Here is a 15,902-nt window from a genome sequence, read left to right on the forward strand (position 1 = left end):
TCGAAATGGCAGAAGCGCGTTTCTTTCTGGAGTGTAATTTTCTCACACAGAAGTAAAGTGAACGGCCTGGAGCGAGTAGGGGCTTTTGGGAAATCAAGCGCTGATGCGCGCGGTGGATTAATTAAAGGCTCCGAAATTCGACTGTAAAACAATACTCATAATTAGTCGTTTGTATAGGAGGCGGCAGTTGCTGCTTGTGCAAAACATAAAAGGCGAGGGTAAACCCCTGATGATTGTTCGATCGAGCGAACAGGAAAAAGTGGTGAGACGAAGTTAATCATGCTCAAACGGTACGTTACAGCTTAGTTAAGGAAGATAGTAACAGCAGCAGTGTAGTGAAGTAACCAATTGCTAGGGAATTATTATTGTAGGGTAGCGCGAATGGAGTAAAGCGGACTAATAATGAACATAACGCAAACATATGTCAAACGCCAAGTTTTCTGTTCTGCCGCGCTGTTACGACTTGTACCCTCAAAGGGGTTGTTCTGGGACGTGGGGAGAATACACACAAGACATGAAATAACAGAAAGAAATTAATAAACAAAAAAAGAATGTACGAATGATTATAACAACAACATGTTGCAAGAAAGGACAGACCGTACCATAGAAAAAGGAAAGTAGAAAACAGAAAGAATTCCGTGCTGAAAAGAATTGTTAAATCACTATAATCACTATTTCAGACAGAACGATTGAAAGAAATATTTGAAAAATAATCTACCCGTTAATGAAAGCTTTACGCACAACAGGAAGGAAAATGGCGAAAAGTTATTTAAATGCGATGTGAAAATGGATGAAGCCGCAGATTGCAAAAAAGAAAGAGCAAAACAAAACGGGCAGGAGGTTTTATAATTGTGATCTTGTTATCAGAATCGCTTTCTTCCGCTTACGGGCCATTTACTGTTTACGTTTTCCTATTTTTTGTTTGCTTTGCCAACGTGATCGAGTTTTGAAAGCTTTGTTTCTCAAGCGGTTTGTTTACATGTTTGTTTGTAACAGTGTTTCCAATTTGTTGCTAATGTTTTTTTATAAATATTTCTTTCTTTTTTGTTGTTGTTAAAAGATTTTTAATTGGAAATGTTTTTGTTTTTTTAGTAATGTTTCTATTAAATGTATGTGTTTTATGTCACGTCTTGTTTTGCTTTCCTTCGTTTATTGTTTTTCGTTATTTATCGTGCTTTCTTATTTTTTATTTACTTAAAATTTCCTTTACACGCTTAAAACGATAATAAAATAGCAATAAGCAAAATAGTCTCCATCCAAAACAGGGAAAGAGGTGTGAAGTTTTACATCTTAACATGTTAAAACATGATGTTAAATCAGTAATTTTTTCACACACGTACAACCTTCACTTTTCTCGATCTGTTTTACTTGATCGTCGGCATGAAAACTCGATCAATGGAGGCAAAGTTTCAACACTTTCTCTCTTGTACTGGGCACCCGTTGCACGTCACGAATCGAAAGCATTTTCTTTCTCAATTTACCTTCCGGCGCTCGGAGGGGGGGGGGGGGGGGGGGGAGAGCGGGCATGATGATTGGAAAAGCGATCACAAATTCCAACTTTGTTCCGAAGAAAAAACTATAGGGGGGTAAATGTTTAGGGGGTAGATTTTTTATGTTTTTCTCTCTTTTTTACCCATAAAACCCTTTTCAATTGATAGGCAAATTCATTTCCCAACGGGAGGGAGGACGCTTGTTTTTTTTTTTGCAGCATCCCAGTGTTCCCAGGCTACTGCTGCATGAAGCACCATGAGGAAAACTATCGATGAAGCGGAGTGTGTGGCCGTGGTTTGGGAATTCGCACGATTTGTTTTCGCCTTTTCGCCGTGTGCTATAGTTTTCACGTCTCCGGGTCGCAGGTGTTGAAAGGGAATCAGGCGTTTTGCTGCTGGGAATAGTGGTGAAGATGAAAGTAAGAAAATGAATATCGCCCAAAGGCTTTTCGCATCGTTCGATGAACGCCTTGCGAAGTAGGGGTTGGAAAGCGAAAGGGAGGATCGCTGATTACTTGGCAAGCTTATTGCTTAACACAAGTAGAGGGATGGCCACGGTATGCAGGGTAGTGCGGTGGAATCGGATCGGATCATCATTCCCCGAACGTGGGGAAGAACAACGAAACGGAAATGCGCCCGTCCAACGACGGAGCAGCAGGGTGGTGGCCCATTGGCAGGTGAAAATGGATTCTTTCTTTCTTCCCACACTGTGTTTGGTTGGTTTCGTTTCGGTTTTTCCTTTCGTCCCATTTATTTCACTGCCACCAGAACCGATCAGATGGATACCGCACGTCTGGTGGCCAATGGGTGAGGTTGGTGGTGGTGAAGATTCAATCTTACCCCATTGTCTGAATGTTTCGATCCCCTCATGGGAACCTCCCCCCCCCCACTTTGGGGACGCACCACGCAGAAGTTTCATTTCTCGAAGGCCACCCCGGAGTGCGCTGCGAATTGGGTTCGATTTTCCACTTATTGAATGTGGAAACTGCACGAAGCAGCATGATGGGTTGGCATTGGAGTCCGAATGTCGTGGTCGTGGTGGGTGGGGAGGGATAAAATTTGTTGTTGTTTTTATCCCGCACTATCACCACCACCCTTGCCATTCGGTCCTGCCAGCAGACTCACATCCGTGGGTACGGACGTCAATCATAAACATGTTTTATGGCGAATTGGTTTCATGCCGGGTTTCTGTCTGGGTTTGAAGTTTCGTTGTGATTTGTGAGACGTCAGTTTTCAATGTACGTCTTGTGCAATCCCTGGAGATAAAAGAAGTGAAAGATGGATCGTGTAAAGCTTCATAATCGTCTGAGTGTGTGTGTTTTGACTAGTAGAAGCTTAATGCATACGACGTTCGACTTGGAGGGGAATTGGGTAGTTCCGTAAATTTTGGAACAATGAACAATGTTGTAGTAAAGGAATGTTTAATAAAAATTATTGAAGAATATTCAAAACATTCCTCAACTGGCAACAATCTGTTCTATTCTGTGGTTTGCATTTTTTCACGTCTTTGGCTTTCGTCTAAAATCATTCAGAGTGTAAGAGAATATTTTTGGTCATGTTGAAAAATAATCGATACCTTGAAAATTGTCCTTTTCGAATGAAATTTTAGATAAAATAGAAATTCTAGACCAAATAATTTCCCAGGTCTGGAAATTTAGTAACCTTTTCGTTTTAAATTAAAACAGATTAATACACGAGAAAACATCAACCAAACTTTTCGACACACTCAATAGAAAGCACAATGCGTACGGTGGTGAGACGATTTAATTCCATCTTCACGTTGTATCAGATGAAGAAAAACCCTGAACAGCGATCTAATAACATTCCCAGTGCTCGTTTCAAAAACGGTTTGAAAACGATATTGCTTTCCCCCCGGTTTTCATTTTCGTTTGCCGGTTTGCAATGACCACACTCAAGCTCGTAAGCGATTCACCACCAACCTGCCTTAAATCACAGCCGGTGCACACCCCACGCTGACTCGTTTATCGTTTGTTTGATTTGAATTGGATCGTCGGGCAAATTTGTTCCCGCGGTAACACGATCAACAGTAAATGGTGCATGCAACATAATCACCCTCCAAAACGAGGGGCATGAGCTTTCGGGGCTGTTGCCCGTGTTCGTTAATTACGAATGCATAATTGAATGAAATTGTCCGGTTTGTCTTGAGTCTGTGTGTGTTTTTGGTGGCGCGTGATCTTCGGAGGGAATTGAGTGGAATCTTTTCTGTCTGCTGCATATTCATTTTGAGCGAACAAAACTCTTTGGCTTTGTGATTGTTTTGAGCAATGTTGCGTAACCCACGTACAACGTCGTACAAATGGTACTTGTTTAGAGAAGTTTTGATAATTACCATCTTCGCTTGAGGACGGTTCGAGGTTTTCGTGGTCAAGCTGTTACACACGATGCCATGTGTGTTCTCTTCCTGCTGACGTGCAATTATCTTAATCCGTATCATTATCCGATGGGAATTTTCTTCCAATACACCTCCATAAACCGCACTGTGTTTAATAAAGACAGGAACAAACCATGTGTTCCCTGTGGAATAATGGTATGGTAGAATAATAAGCTCGTTTTTTTTGAACCGGTTTGAAATCTTTGTCATTAAAGTTTCGGTGCCAAGCTGCCATGATCTCAAGATGTTTGGCAACAGAAGCTGATGATCGGGTCTGCCGAATGGTTGTGCAGAAATTGTAACGAAAAATAAAATAAAAGCACAGCACATGTGTGCGTTTGAAACGATCTGCCCGTGAAGGTAGCATGGTAGCAATCGTTTGTTTTTCGCATTTTCTACTACTTCGCATATGAATAAACATCGCAAGAGTCCACGAAAAGAACCCCAAACGCTGGAGTCGGAAGAGGCTTCAACCTACGTTGCATACATACGCTCACTGTAACTGGCGACCTTCGTAGGTAGCCACTTCGTTGATGGGGAGGGTTTATCGAAGGTATGTGTATGCAAAAAAGAAGGTTCTCGTTTAAATTGGTCTGAAAATTTCATTTAATCGAATCCGTTTGGTTGGCTATTGTTTGGGTTTGGACGAGGAACGGACCAGACATGAAGAGGCATGGGAGGTTGGTTTGGTAATGTTTTTCTCACCAGTTCAGGCACACGCAACCCAAAAGTCTTCTGTTGGGTCATTCAGAAGCGAAGTAGTGTATGTTGTGTGCAATCGACCACTACCTTCACTCAATTTTTCTTCTGCGTTTCAGAAAGGATAGAGAGAGAGAGAGAAAACCCCACCTGGAAGGTTCAATTGCCCTTCGAATTAGTGTGTTGTTCGGTTTGGTTGAATGGTAGAAAGAAATATATAAATAAAAAGTTTCATATTTTATGTAGCGGTCAATTGGTTCTTGGGGAGGAAATTGAATCATACACCTAAGCAGTGGCGATGTTCGTGTGATGAGGGTTGAAAAAATGACGGTAGGTAGCAGTTAGGCTTAATAATTTAATAGGTGTACAACTATGTAAGATTTGGGACAAGTTTTAGTATCTGAAACATTCAAAGAACTGTGGTTGAAAAATAAAAAAATCTTTGTTATGTGTTCATCAATTTGGCACTGTATTTTAAATTATTTAATTACAATAATTCAGCGATAAATGACGTGCGTTGCAAACTCGTGGTGCTGACCGCCTGAAAGTATGCAATTACATCAATACTTTCTTATCGACATCCTCAATTAATTGACGATTTTTGATACAGATTGCATATCTGTAGGCGTTTGCGAATGTAATCAAAGTGCCATAGATTCTAAGGGAATTAATCTTGCATGTTAAATTCATAAAAGATTTACAAGATGTCCTCATTGATCCGATGGTGGATAGACAAGAAAAGCTATCAGTTGATATGTTCTTAAATTATGAATCTTGTTCTTCGGATTCTAGGGCTTCAGGACGATTTGTCATGAACTTCAAAACTAAGTAGTTTTAATGATAATATCATTGTTTAATGTTTCCTGTTGTCCGCTTAATCAATGGAAGCTTAAGAGATAGCTAATTGAATAAATTTTAATGAATGTCACTCACGATCACTTACAATCAATAGTATATTACGCATATCTTTTTAGTGTTGTACACCGATAAAGCGTTGAGTTTTATTGATCGGCGATCTTTTCAACGACCATTGGTGGTAATTGAGGGTTGAATTCCTCCTATGGACAGGTTATCGGCAATGGTTCCTTCCAAGCACTTAAGCACCGTTCGCAATTGATGAAGGATTAACTGTGGACAGTAATGCTAGATGCGGGCTAGTAAGAATATCCCACTCTGTAATCCACTTAACGATATGCTCTTTTAATCGGTGAAATGCACCATTCATGGCCATTAGTGCTGTGCTAAAGCAGTCCCCATGATGACGATCGCTCTCCGCACTGCACATCTCGAGTGCGCTCTTCAGCGATCGGCGATCTTTCAATGCCGACGACCTTCATGCGGACGTGCCGGGTTAGTTATGGTTTTGAAATTCTTTCCAACCAGGTTTACAAATCGTTTCGCTTGGACACGTTTGCTCGGGCTGGTCGGCGGGTGTGGGCAACAAAAGCAAACTCAGAAGAAAGCTCACGATCTTGCCGTCATGCGCCTGTAGCCATAATGTGAGGTTATAAAGAAATCGTGTTTCTTCACGCATCTACAGAACCAGATTATACACCACGGAACTGCTCTGGATGCAGGAAATTAATGCTACCACCTACCCCCCCGCGAGTAGTTAAACGGTGCGATTTCCTGCAATTCGCGGGCGCCGTTACAGAGCTTCTTCGTCAAACCTGTTGCAACAGTGCATCAGAAGGTGTGGATGCTTTGAAAGTGGCAGAATTCCTTAATTCTTTTCCGAAAACATCCATGGCAGCTTTCGGCCATTGTAGATGCTTTCCATCGCGAATAAAATTATCTCAACCCATCATCTAAAGTGGGCTTTTGACTTCAACTCTATTCCCTGCTTCAGAATGCCCGACGATGTTACCGTAAAAATAAAAAGAAAACGTGTAACGAAAAATAAAACAAATTCCGCTCACACTGCCTGCAGTGTTAAAATTTGCGGTCAAGAGGCATAAAGAACTCATCATATAAATCGCCCATTAACACGCAGTATGATGCCAGCAGTGAAAAACGACGAAAGATCTGGGAAATGGAAAGGAACTCCCGCCCGCCCCGTGATGATGGTGGTGGCTGTGTAGGTGGTTGTTTAAAAATCGTGTTCTGTGTTACACTACCTTGCTGAGCTCTTTTTGGAGGCGGTAGTTTTGTTATATTTTCCACTCCACTGAGCAAACCCCGTCTTTAAACGTAAGCTCCAAGGCTTTAACGGTGGACGCTTAGTGGTGCACATCTTCCACGTCCAAGAGTTCAGTGGCTTTTTCTCGGCAAAGCTTTTCCTCTTCAGACATTCTACGGCGAGATAGATACCGTCCACTAAAGACTGGACTCGATCACTTTTCTTTATCTGCCCCAACTTGCTTGGCTGCTTGGAGATATCTTTCGGGATCCGAAATTAACGATCGTAACGCAGCTGGAGGAAAAGCAAAAATTAAGAAGCAACAGGGTAGCTTGATGCGTAAAAGTTTAGTTCGTATGGAAGCGAATGTACAAATGTCGTTAAATGCGTTGCATTACATGTTTTTCTTTGGATTCCGTCCGTTGAACTGACCGTGTGATGCTTAATGCTCCCCTCGAGATTGGTTTGATTGGCTAACCGTTTTTATTAGTGTGTTTATTTGAAGAACAAAAACCCTGGTCGAAAGCGAGTTTGATGGTTGAAAGCATTAGGAACAGATTGTTTTATTGACAGAGCATATATATTTTCATTTTTTCAGAAGGAAGGTAGAATTTCAGAAATTGTGTGTAACTGTACATCGTGTTGAGAATGCAATCAGGTTATTCTATTCTTCTGGATATCACAGTCTCCCAAACCTTAAGATCGTTCAATAAATCGCCTTTAGCTCATGTATCGTCATCGTCTAATGTAAAATCTACTTTCCTTTCCTTTCTTCACAGGTACGTCGACGGCAGAAAGTGTCTCGAGTTTAAGCGATTCTTGTTGGTCAGACAGCTGGAATAATTAATCCTGACGAAAAGCGGTAAGTGAATGGTGCTTCAGGTTGTTTTGCTCTCCCTGAAGTTTAATCATTGAAGTCCAATAATTGAATGAGGTCCAAGGTTTTAATTAGTCTGGGTTTGATTCGTTGTTATCTAAACCTTATCTTCGATTAGCTGCATAATGTAGATTACTTCTAGTAATCAGAGGAAACGAGATCACAGACAGTTGAATCACTACTCTAATGACACCTCTTGAAGTGAAATTTGACATTTAATATTTTCGATCGCAATATTTCGCACTTAAGCTTTATTTCACCATTAAGTAAGTGGTGACGTTAAAATGGAACATCATCGACATTAACACAGACTGGTTGTTATGTAAATTATGCTCTCAAATTGAGAAGTACTTAAGAGCGTAGAAAAATTCCATCAAAAGATATGCTAAAGTGGACATATCATCGACGCGGTAGTAATTTTCTTATCGTGAAACATGCATAGTTTATGTCCGTGTGTCCACTAAGTGGAAAGAAAGTTCAATAATATCCGGTCTGACATTAAAAGGTCGTTGACAGTGTTTTTATTTATCACTGCGCCATCGGTATTTAAATAACGCGTTCGGAAACTTCACCCCACACTGGTCTATTTTCTTCACAACGGAAGGAAGAAAAGGCCATTCACCCATATGTGTCAATCGATACGTTTTTATTTGTTCTGGCGGTCGGCGGTGTGTGTCCAGCAGGAGGTTCCGATACACTCCCGAAACGGTTCGGCTTAAGATGTTTTTTTTTATGCTCACGCCACCACAAACCGGATTAAGGCTTGCATGTGTCACGTCAATTGCAAATCAACCCAGGCACCCTTTTCCCCGGTAAAACCGTTTTCAAATGTCACCAGTTGATATCGGTTGACAACCCTGATTCTGTGTGCTAACGTAAAACCCACGCTCATATATAAGTACATACACCCAACTGTTAAATTGTCGACGCCGCGCGATTAATAACTCTTCTGGATTCAACAATCGCGCTACATGACAAATGAATAGTTTGTCGGACCGAATGGTTTGTTAGGGGTAGGTCGGTCGGTTGGGGGGTGAGACTTCTTACCTCGATTTCTTCCCCAAAACCCGACAGAGTCTAGCGGTCGTTATGTTTTATTTATCGGTACTCCGTTTGCTGGACATTTATTTTATCAGAGGCGTCAGACTTACGCATTCACAATTCGATTTGACGGTTATTGTTTGCCTCCGGAACCTTTGTTGAGATTGGCCCAACAAAGAGGTTTAGATTTGGTTTTTCATTCGGGTTGTCCAAAATTTCTCCTATGTAGAGTCGTAAACCATTCTCTAATATTATTCGCCAAGATCTGATAGATTGTGTACTTCCCTCAAATGTCAACGGTTGAACAGAAAATGTTATATTGAGTCATATAAGGACAATACAAAGGCTCACACTTTTGTTAAAATATTAAGGATTGTTCAAGACAAAAAAAATATGTTAATAATAAAATTAACAATGTCTCCTTGGATAATTTTCTTGATATCGTGATTGATATAATTTCTTATCGTTGCTTAGTACTGAGAGTTTGACATCCCTGCCGACAGCATGAAAGCAAGCATAATTCCACATGAAGAATTAATAGACTCCACTTCATTCGTTTCTGTTCCTCGCAGCAGAAGTTCTAATAAGTGCCACTTTGCAGAACCGGTTCGCAAACAGGTGGATTTATTTTACAAACACTTCTCTTTGGTTTCATACCCCGTTTCGAATTGAAAATCGAACCGCGCATTGCCGTTTCGGTTTGGTCATCGGATTAGCGCGTATGCTCCCGCATGGCACGTTCTCGGCGCCTACCGGCAGTGAATGCTTAATTGAGTTATAGTAGATATAAGACTGCATACGACACCGTTTGTCATAGAATAAAATTAAGATTTCGTTGCACGATTGATGGGGCGCTGCGCATGTGCTAATAAATCTGACTGCTTGGCTTATTCGTTTCGTTGGACTTTGAAGCACATGTGCAACATTCAAAACATCGAGTTCGGATATGAAACAGGCGAGGTGTTTCCGTTTTATAGCTACTACTACTTTATGGCAAAATACTTGTTTGGGTTGCTAATTTAAAGACTATTGCTTTTTCAATTTGGTCACCCTTCGTCTACAACACCACCGGCAACTGAGGGAGATCAGCTTGAAGATCACTGCAGTCAGCAGCGCCAAGAATCCCAACACGTCTAACGAGTGACGCTCAAAGAAGTTCATGTCCGCACCGGGATATCGCAGGTGGCGTGCTCCCTTATGTCGTATGACATACTCTGTCCAGTAAACGGCCGTGTCCATGGCACTTTGTGGACGATCCCGGAACAACAGTGACAACCGTTGCACATTCTCCCGATAGCGAGGATCGTGCAGTACCTCATTGACTGCTTTCGTCAACTTCTCCCTCGTGAGATCGGTGTACTGTAGTACGTACGCCCAACCTTCCTCTTGCACCTTCGCTAGGTTTACTGGCTGATCGCCAAACATTGGAATGCCAACCAGGGGTACACCGTGGAACAATGCCTCTGCAATGCCACCCAGTCCACCATGCGTAATGAACAGTCGCACGTTTGGATGCGCAAGAATATCGTCCTGCGGTAGCCACTCTGTCAGCAGCACGTTCGCCGGTTTGTTTGGCATGTCCTGTGTGTTCCACTTCCAGATAATGCGTTGCTTGAGGGAACGAAACGTTTCCACGATGGCACTCAGCATTTCCGGCGGTATTGAGGAGCTAAGCAGATTCGTTCCGAGACTGAACAGGATGACTCCATGCTCTGCTCCTTCGATCCACAGGCGCATGTCTTCGGGTAGTGGGGAAGGTTTGTCCTTAATCTGTAAACCACCGACCTCCACCATCGCGGGTACATACGGGCGGGGAGATCCTTTGGTAAAGTGATGGTTCAAGAACACGAGCGAAACATTGTTTCGGAGCGCATCGTACGCAGGGTACTGACCCGGAGGGAATAGCTCTCTGTAAGAAAATTCACATCAGACGCTTATCAGTTCCGATGCTCATAAACTCGCTCAATCACTGTTGGTACTCACTCGTAAGATTTCCGCTGATAGTATTTCCACATAGCAGAAAACATTTCTTCAAACACAAACCCAGCAAGATTTGCTATCCGTTGTCCGAATGACATCGGGTTTGTTAGACCCAGCATCATGTTCGGGATGGTGGAGACCGGTGTTGGATTCCCGACCAACGAGTTTACCACCGCCATCGGTGCGTTCGGACAGACGATAATGGTGGGACAGTTTAATATATGGCTAACGCCAAACACAGCGTCACTCATGATGCCCGTTATCAGCAGATCGTACCCTGCCGGCTCCTTCATCAGGTTCTGGAACTCTTGCGAGCGTAGCGTTTTGTTGACTGGAACGGAGCTTAATCGAAGCATCTCAGGCATAAGCTTTAACACGGCCCAACGGGAGTTCGAGTTTTCAAAGACGGTTTTGGTGAAATCTTTGTGCGAGAACGTGGGATTAGTTTATGGACGCTTTGGGGGGTGCGTTTGGCAAGGTATCATACCTGTTGCCCACGGATCCATCGGTACTGTAATCTTGCGATAGTTTGGAATCTGTTCGGACTCCTTGTACGGGCTAACCATCGTGATGTGATGACCACGACGCGCTAGTTCCTTCATGAGTGCATCCTGTACGATCACATGCGACTGGCTGGGGCTGGTGTTGATACCCAGTATCCTATAACCAGTAGCTTCAGGGCACAGGGTCACAAACAAGCACAAAGCCACTAGTTTTACTACCCACTCACTGAGCACCATCTTGGTTAGTACGACTCACTCCTCCACAGACGAACAGTCCACACGAAACTAACGCGCATGGGTGTTTGTATGCTATACTTTATCGAGTGGCTGCTTCTCGATATGCTTTATCAGTACTGCTGATTGTTTAATGTGAAACTGCACTTGATTGCTACCCAGTAGCAAGGTGTATTTTATGTGAGCGCAAATTATTCAATTTGTCACAGTAAGAGCTGAAATCAGTACAGCTCAGGGACTACCTAGAATGGACTGCGTTGTGCGATGACTTGCACGTCCTCTGCTTGGTCATCTGAATGTTATCAGCGCTTCCATTGCTGGTTGCGAGTTATCTTATCGGCAATGTCTCGGAGGTTAACAGATTGATCGCAACGCCTGCCAGAACAGCTGATCGCGGAACCGTGGATGACACAGGAGTTTTGTGAGCGTGAGACAAATATAAGGGCGCAAGGTTTCTCCACCAATTTCCGTCCACTCATGCCTCAGTGAAATGTGACGTACTTCCCGTGTTGGAAACGCATTCGTACCATCGTTACATATCACCTTCCCGATGGTGGTGTCAAATTTTCCTATTCTACCTTATCCTTGCCTAAAGCACGAGGCGGTACTCTGTATTCATCGCGCCATCCTGTCGCCAGCGGAAAGATTTCATCGATCCGTTGGCATGTAAGAGGAGAAGCAGAATACCCGCACATATACGTATGATGGGAAAGTAATACTTGCTGCATAAATAGCACTAGTTCCAGCCATCATGCAGTATCGATTTCACTTGCCTCGTGTCGTGGTGCTCGATCCTTCGGTCCTTGGGTGGGATGGTTTCGGGAGGAACGGGAGCAGCTGTCTGCAGATATTGGGTGCAATTTACATGCTTAAGAGATTCTGGAATTTTCGATTTTTCTTCCCTGCTGACAATGTGTTGTCAGAGTGTTCTACAACAATGTCACACAAACTCCACGGCAGCGAACGGTCGTACAACAGGATAAACCATAATGAATATGTATCCTGAAGCACTCAACGAGCCAGGGAATTCAAAGTAAGTACGTGATATAATTACCTCTCTGCGTCGCATCACGTTTGGCACACTTTAACAGGGATCATCCCTGTGAGCTTTTTTGGCTACATTCGAATAGCCAAAGGGCCATAGTAAATCAGTCTTCTTCTGATATCCCTCTCGCACATCAGTAGCAACAATTATTCAAAAAAAATCGCGTGCTACTTTGTCGGGAAAAGGTTATCGATGTCGATCAACATCTGGTACGAAGCATGAAATCGTGCGCTTAATTACAATAAGCACAACCCCCGCCCCCCATGGCGAGGAATATTCCCGATGGACTCGACCCCGACAATTGAACTCCAAATCACGAAACCTTGCGTTTAATTTGTGTGTCCCGAAATGGTGCCCCTCTTTTTTTTTTGGTTCTTTGTCCCTGACCTGGCGCATGGAGCTTGGTTTCGATTTCAATGAGCGTGTCGTTCCGTTGGTTGGTCTAAACAACCAAAGTGGGGCTGCGTCAATCAACGTCAGCAGTGCACTACCCGGCTTCCCGATCAACCTGGCGAGTCCTAGAAAAAGCTCCCTTGAAAGTGTGCTGGTTCTGGTAGCAATGAAAATGAAACTTGTGCCGGTGAGTTCTTGTGAACAATGACGACCAGGCGGCTGGTCGAACACGTTAATTGGATTACGTGATGCACTTTTGGGGAGTCACCAAAGGGACCACCCGGGCAGTGGCGTCCATCCGGAGGCACTAGAAGAGCAGGATCGCTTTCGCTACGGTGTACGGTCACTGTTGGACTGATAAAATTAGACGAGTCGGTTGGCTTCTTCTATTGCGTCGCGGGCCCTATAAATGACCAGACGATGTGGTAACTGAATATTATAGGGTTCGGGGACGGGGGGGCTGGCCTATTTTTACTGCCCAACAACGGGTACTATTAATAGCGGATGTTTTGTGTGGGTTTGAGGGAAAGGAAGTGTCTACGTTGAATTGATTTATTATTCTGATTAATGTATAGTTTTTTTTTACGTCAGAACAGTTTCACCATTAAGGGTATTGCGTAGTCAGCGAATCAAACCAACTACCAACATCTTGAACTAGACTTGAGCTCTCCCCCATCGATAGCAGATAATTCTTGTCTGTAAGCTTCTCGCCGTTCGCCCTCCGAAGCTTCGAAGCGGTTCTAACGGATTTTGTCCAAAATATATCCGGTCGTCTTAAAGCCTTTCCCTTTTTTCCCTATCCCTCACCCCGCCAAGGCACCGTGGCATGAAGAATTCGGAAGAGCAAAAACTTGGCCGCTCTGCGCTTTATAGTTTGTTGCGTTCTTTTTGCTTTCAAGTCGAGATTCTGTAAAGGGAGAATGAAAATTAAAAATTCCAATCAATTTCCGAACAATAAACACAATGCACAGACACATAAAAGCTTTCCGTTTTGTCGGAGTTCAGAACCGCCGGGGAAGTTGTCCCGTTAATGAGCTGTGTGCCCCGACGGTTCGTTGATCTCATTTCAAGCGGAAAGCAGATTAGCAACACCGACGGGGAAATCTTACACTGCTGCCCCTTTTGCCATTCTCCAGCAAGATTACGGTAGGTGCTGTTGAGTTCCCTTGTCAGAAGTGATAGTCTGACACGGTTTCTGTCACCGTTTGTGTCAACCCGCTGCTGTCAGGACTGTGTCGGCTGTGTCCATCATCTTTACCATCGGAAGTAATGGTTTATTTTTGGAACGCCACAAGTGCCTGTTGGCTGGTTGGGTTGTACTGTCTATCGCTAAACCCCGAAAGGTGGTTGAATGACACCTTGCGGTGTAAAAGTGGCTTAAAGCATAAGATGAAAAACCTCGCGGGAAAAGGGTAAACCGTCTCGAGGCGATACCATTTCTGTTGCAGCACACTGTTCCTTGTGGTCCAATTAGTTTGGAGGCGCATGTGAGTTACCAACTGACCGTTTGCAACTAAGGAAAATAAGTAAGGAAAATAAAGTGTTCAAAAGTAGTATTCCACTCAGGGGCTAAATTCTACAATATTTTATTCTATGTCGCCTGCTACGATCAGATGTTGCATACGTCATATGCTCAACATTCATTAATCATATCCATCGAAGGAGTCCATGAACATTATGGAGATAAGTTTTTCAATGTAGTACAGTGAGTGTCATAAAAATGTCCTACTTTATACTCACTTTGTAATGTTCTAATCCAAATATTATACTCAATGTCTGAAATTATACTTTGTAATTTAAAGAGTAAACTACAAGCTCATGTTACTTTTTCAAACCAGTTTTAAATGTTTAAAACCCCATTTAAAACATTCACCCCCGCCTTTTTGTGGTACACACTGTTAACTCAAATGCAAGTAAGCCCCTTGGAACTCCATCAATCAAAACGAGTGCTGTAGGAAGTTTACGTTGCGTGTTGTTTTTTTTATTAATTTTCTTGCCATTGATATGCTTTAATTTCACATTATATAGAACGGATTCAAAGGCTGTAGTACCGCCTCGGGTGGGTTGTTAATCGAAGATCCAGTAATCGCGCACCCACTGCGTACGGTCGGGTCACAATCACCCACTGCAAGCGAGGCGTAATTATGCGCACGTCTCTGCTTCGCGGAACATTAATTTTATAACCCTTTGAGTGGTGTGTGCGAAACCTTTTTTTTTCGTCAACTCGAACGCGTTATTTCGGTTCGTAAATTGAATGGTACGCTCAATCCGCCGTTGGCACGTGGATTTGTGAGAAGTTGATGATTTGCGTATTGGAAGCAAAACGCTAATGACGCTGTACAACTATTGTGAAGGTGATTTGTGCGTTGTAATCGTTAGCGGAATGGTTTGTTAGTAATTCAATAGGCGACAAAAAAAACCGAGAACGGATTCAAGCACGTCAAAAAAGCTGTTGCGCCTACCGAAACGATCAACGGCAGCTTTTAGCGTATTTATTATACTCTAATCTAGCAGCTACTGCTACCATGGCGAGGTCTTCCCCACCTGGATTGTCGTTGGAAGCGAATTTCTGTTGGATGGTGAGTATTGCAAAACGCGCCTTCCACAGACCGGTTCCCAAATCCCATAAGCCGTTCGCATCGATCACGGGGCTCGTGGGCTGTCTAGGGCCGTCTAGTCGCACGGGCCAAACGAAAGGGCAAGTCCACCATAATTCGGCCCGGTGTTTAGTACGGACGAAAACGTGTTTCTTGGAGAAGCTTTACCGTCCCACTCGGCCACTCGTAGGTGGGTGATTTGGTTTTTATGACCAGGTCCAATCAACAACCGAACCCGGTGAGTGAGAGTGCATTTGCATTTCTTTAACCTAACCGTATGGAGGGTGGTGGTATTTTGCTATGGTTGGCAGCTGCAGACACGGGCCACAGCCACGAAATGCGTTCGGTTGGTCGGATTAGAGTGTGCCGTTTGGCAGGGAGCTTACTATTTGCATAAAAGTGTCGAAATTGTTGTTGCGAAGGCTACGACAAAGTGGCGAAAATGAAAGCTGAAAAGTTTGTATTAACCAAGCAACATAAATGATTTACCACATTTTGTTTAGTCGTGTTCGATCTGTTTTGTCTAATGTAT

General features: G+C 43.3%; 1 protein-coding gene across 1 annotated transcript; it reads right to left on the minus strand.

Annotated features, from left to right (window-relative positions):
- Window positions 1-9,636: 9,636 nt before the first annotated feature.
- On the minus strand, window positions 9,637-11,357 carry LOC128297613 (UDP-glycosyltransferase UGT5-like). Its single transcript, XM_053033291.1, has 3 exons — window positions 11,086-11,357; window positions 10,602-11,019; window positions 9,637-10,527 (listed from the first exon to the last, which is right to left on the minus strand). Exons 1-3 carry the CDS (start codon window positions 11,336-11,338, stop codon window positions 9,645-9,647), a joined length of 1,554 nt encoding a protein of 517 aa, XP_052889251.1. The 5' UTR covers window positions 11,339-11,357; the 3' UTR covers window positions 9,637-9,644.
- Between the last annotated feature and the right edge of the window lie 4,545 nt (window positions 11,358-15,902).

Source organism: Anopheles moucheti, chromosome 2, assembly GCF_943734755.1.
Source record: "Anopheles moucheti chromosome 2, idAnoMoucSN_F20_07, whole genome shotgun sequence".
In the NCBI taxonomy this organism is placed as follows: Eukaryota; Metazoa; Arthropoda; class Insecta; order Diptera; family Culicidae; genus Anopheles; species Anopheles moucheti.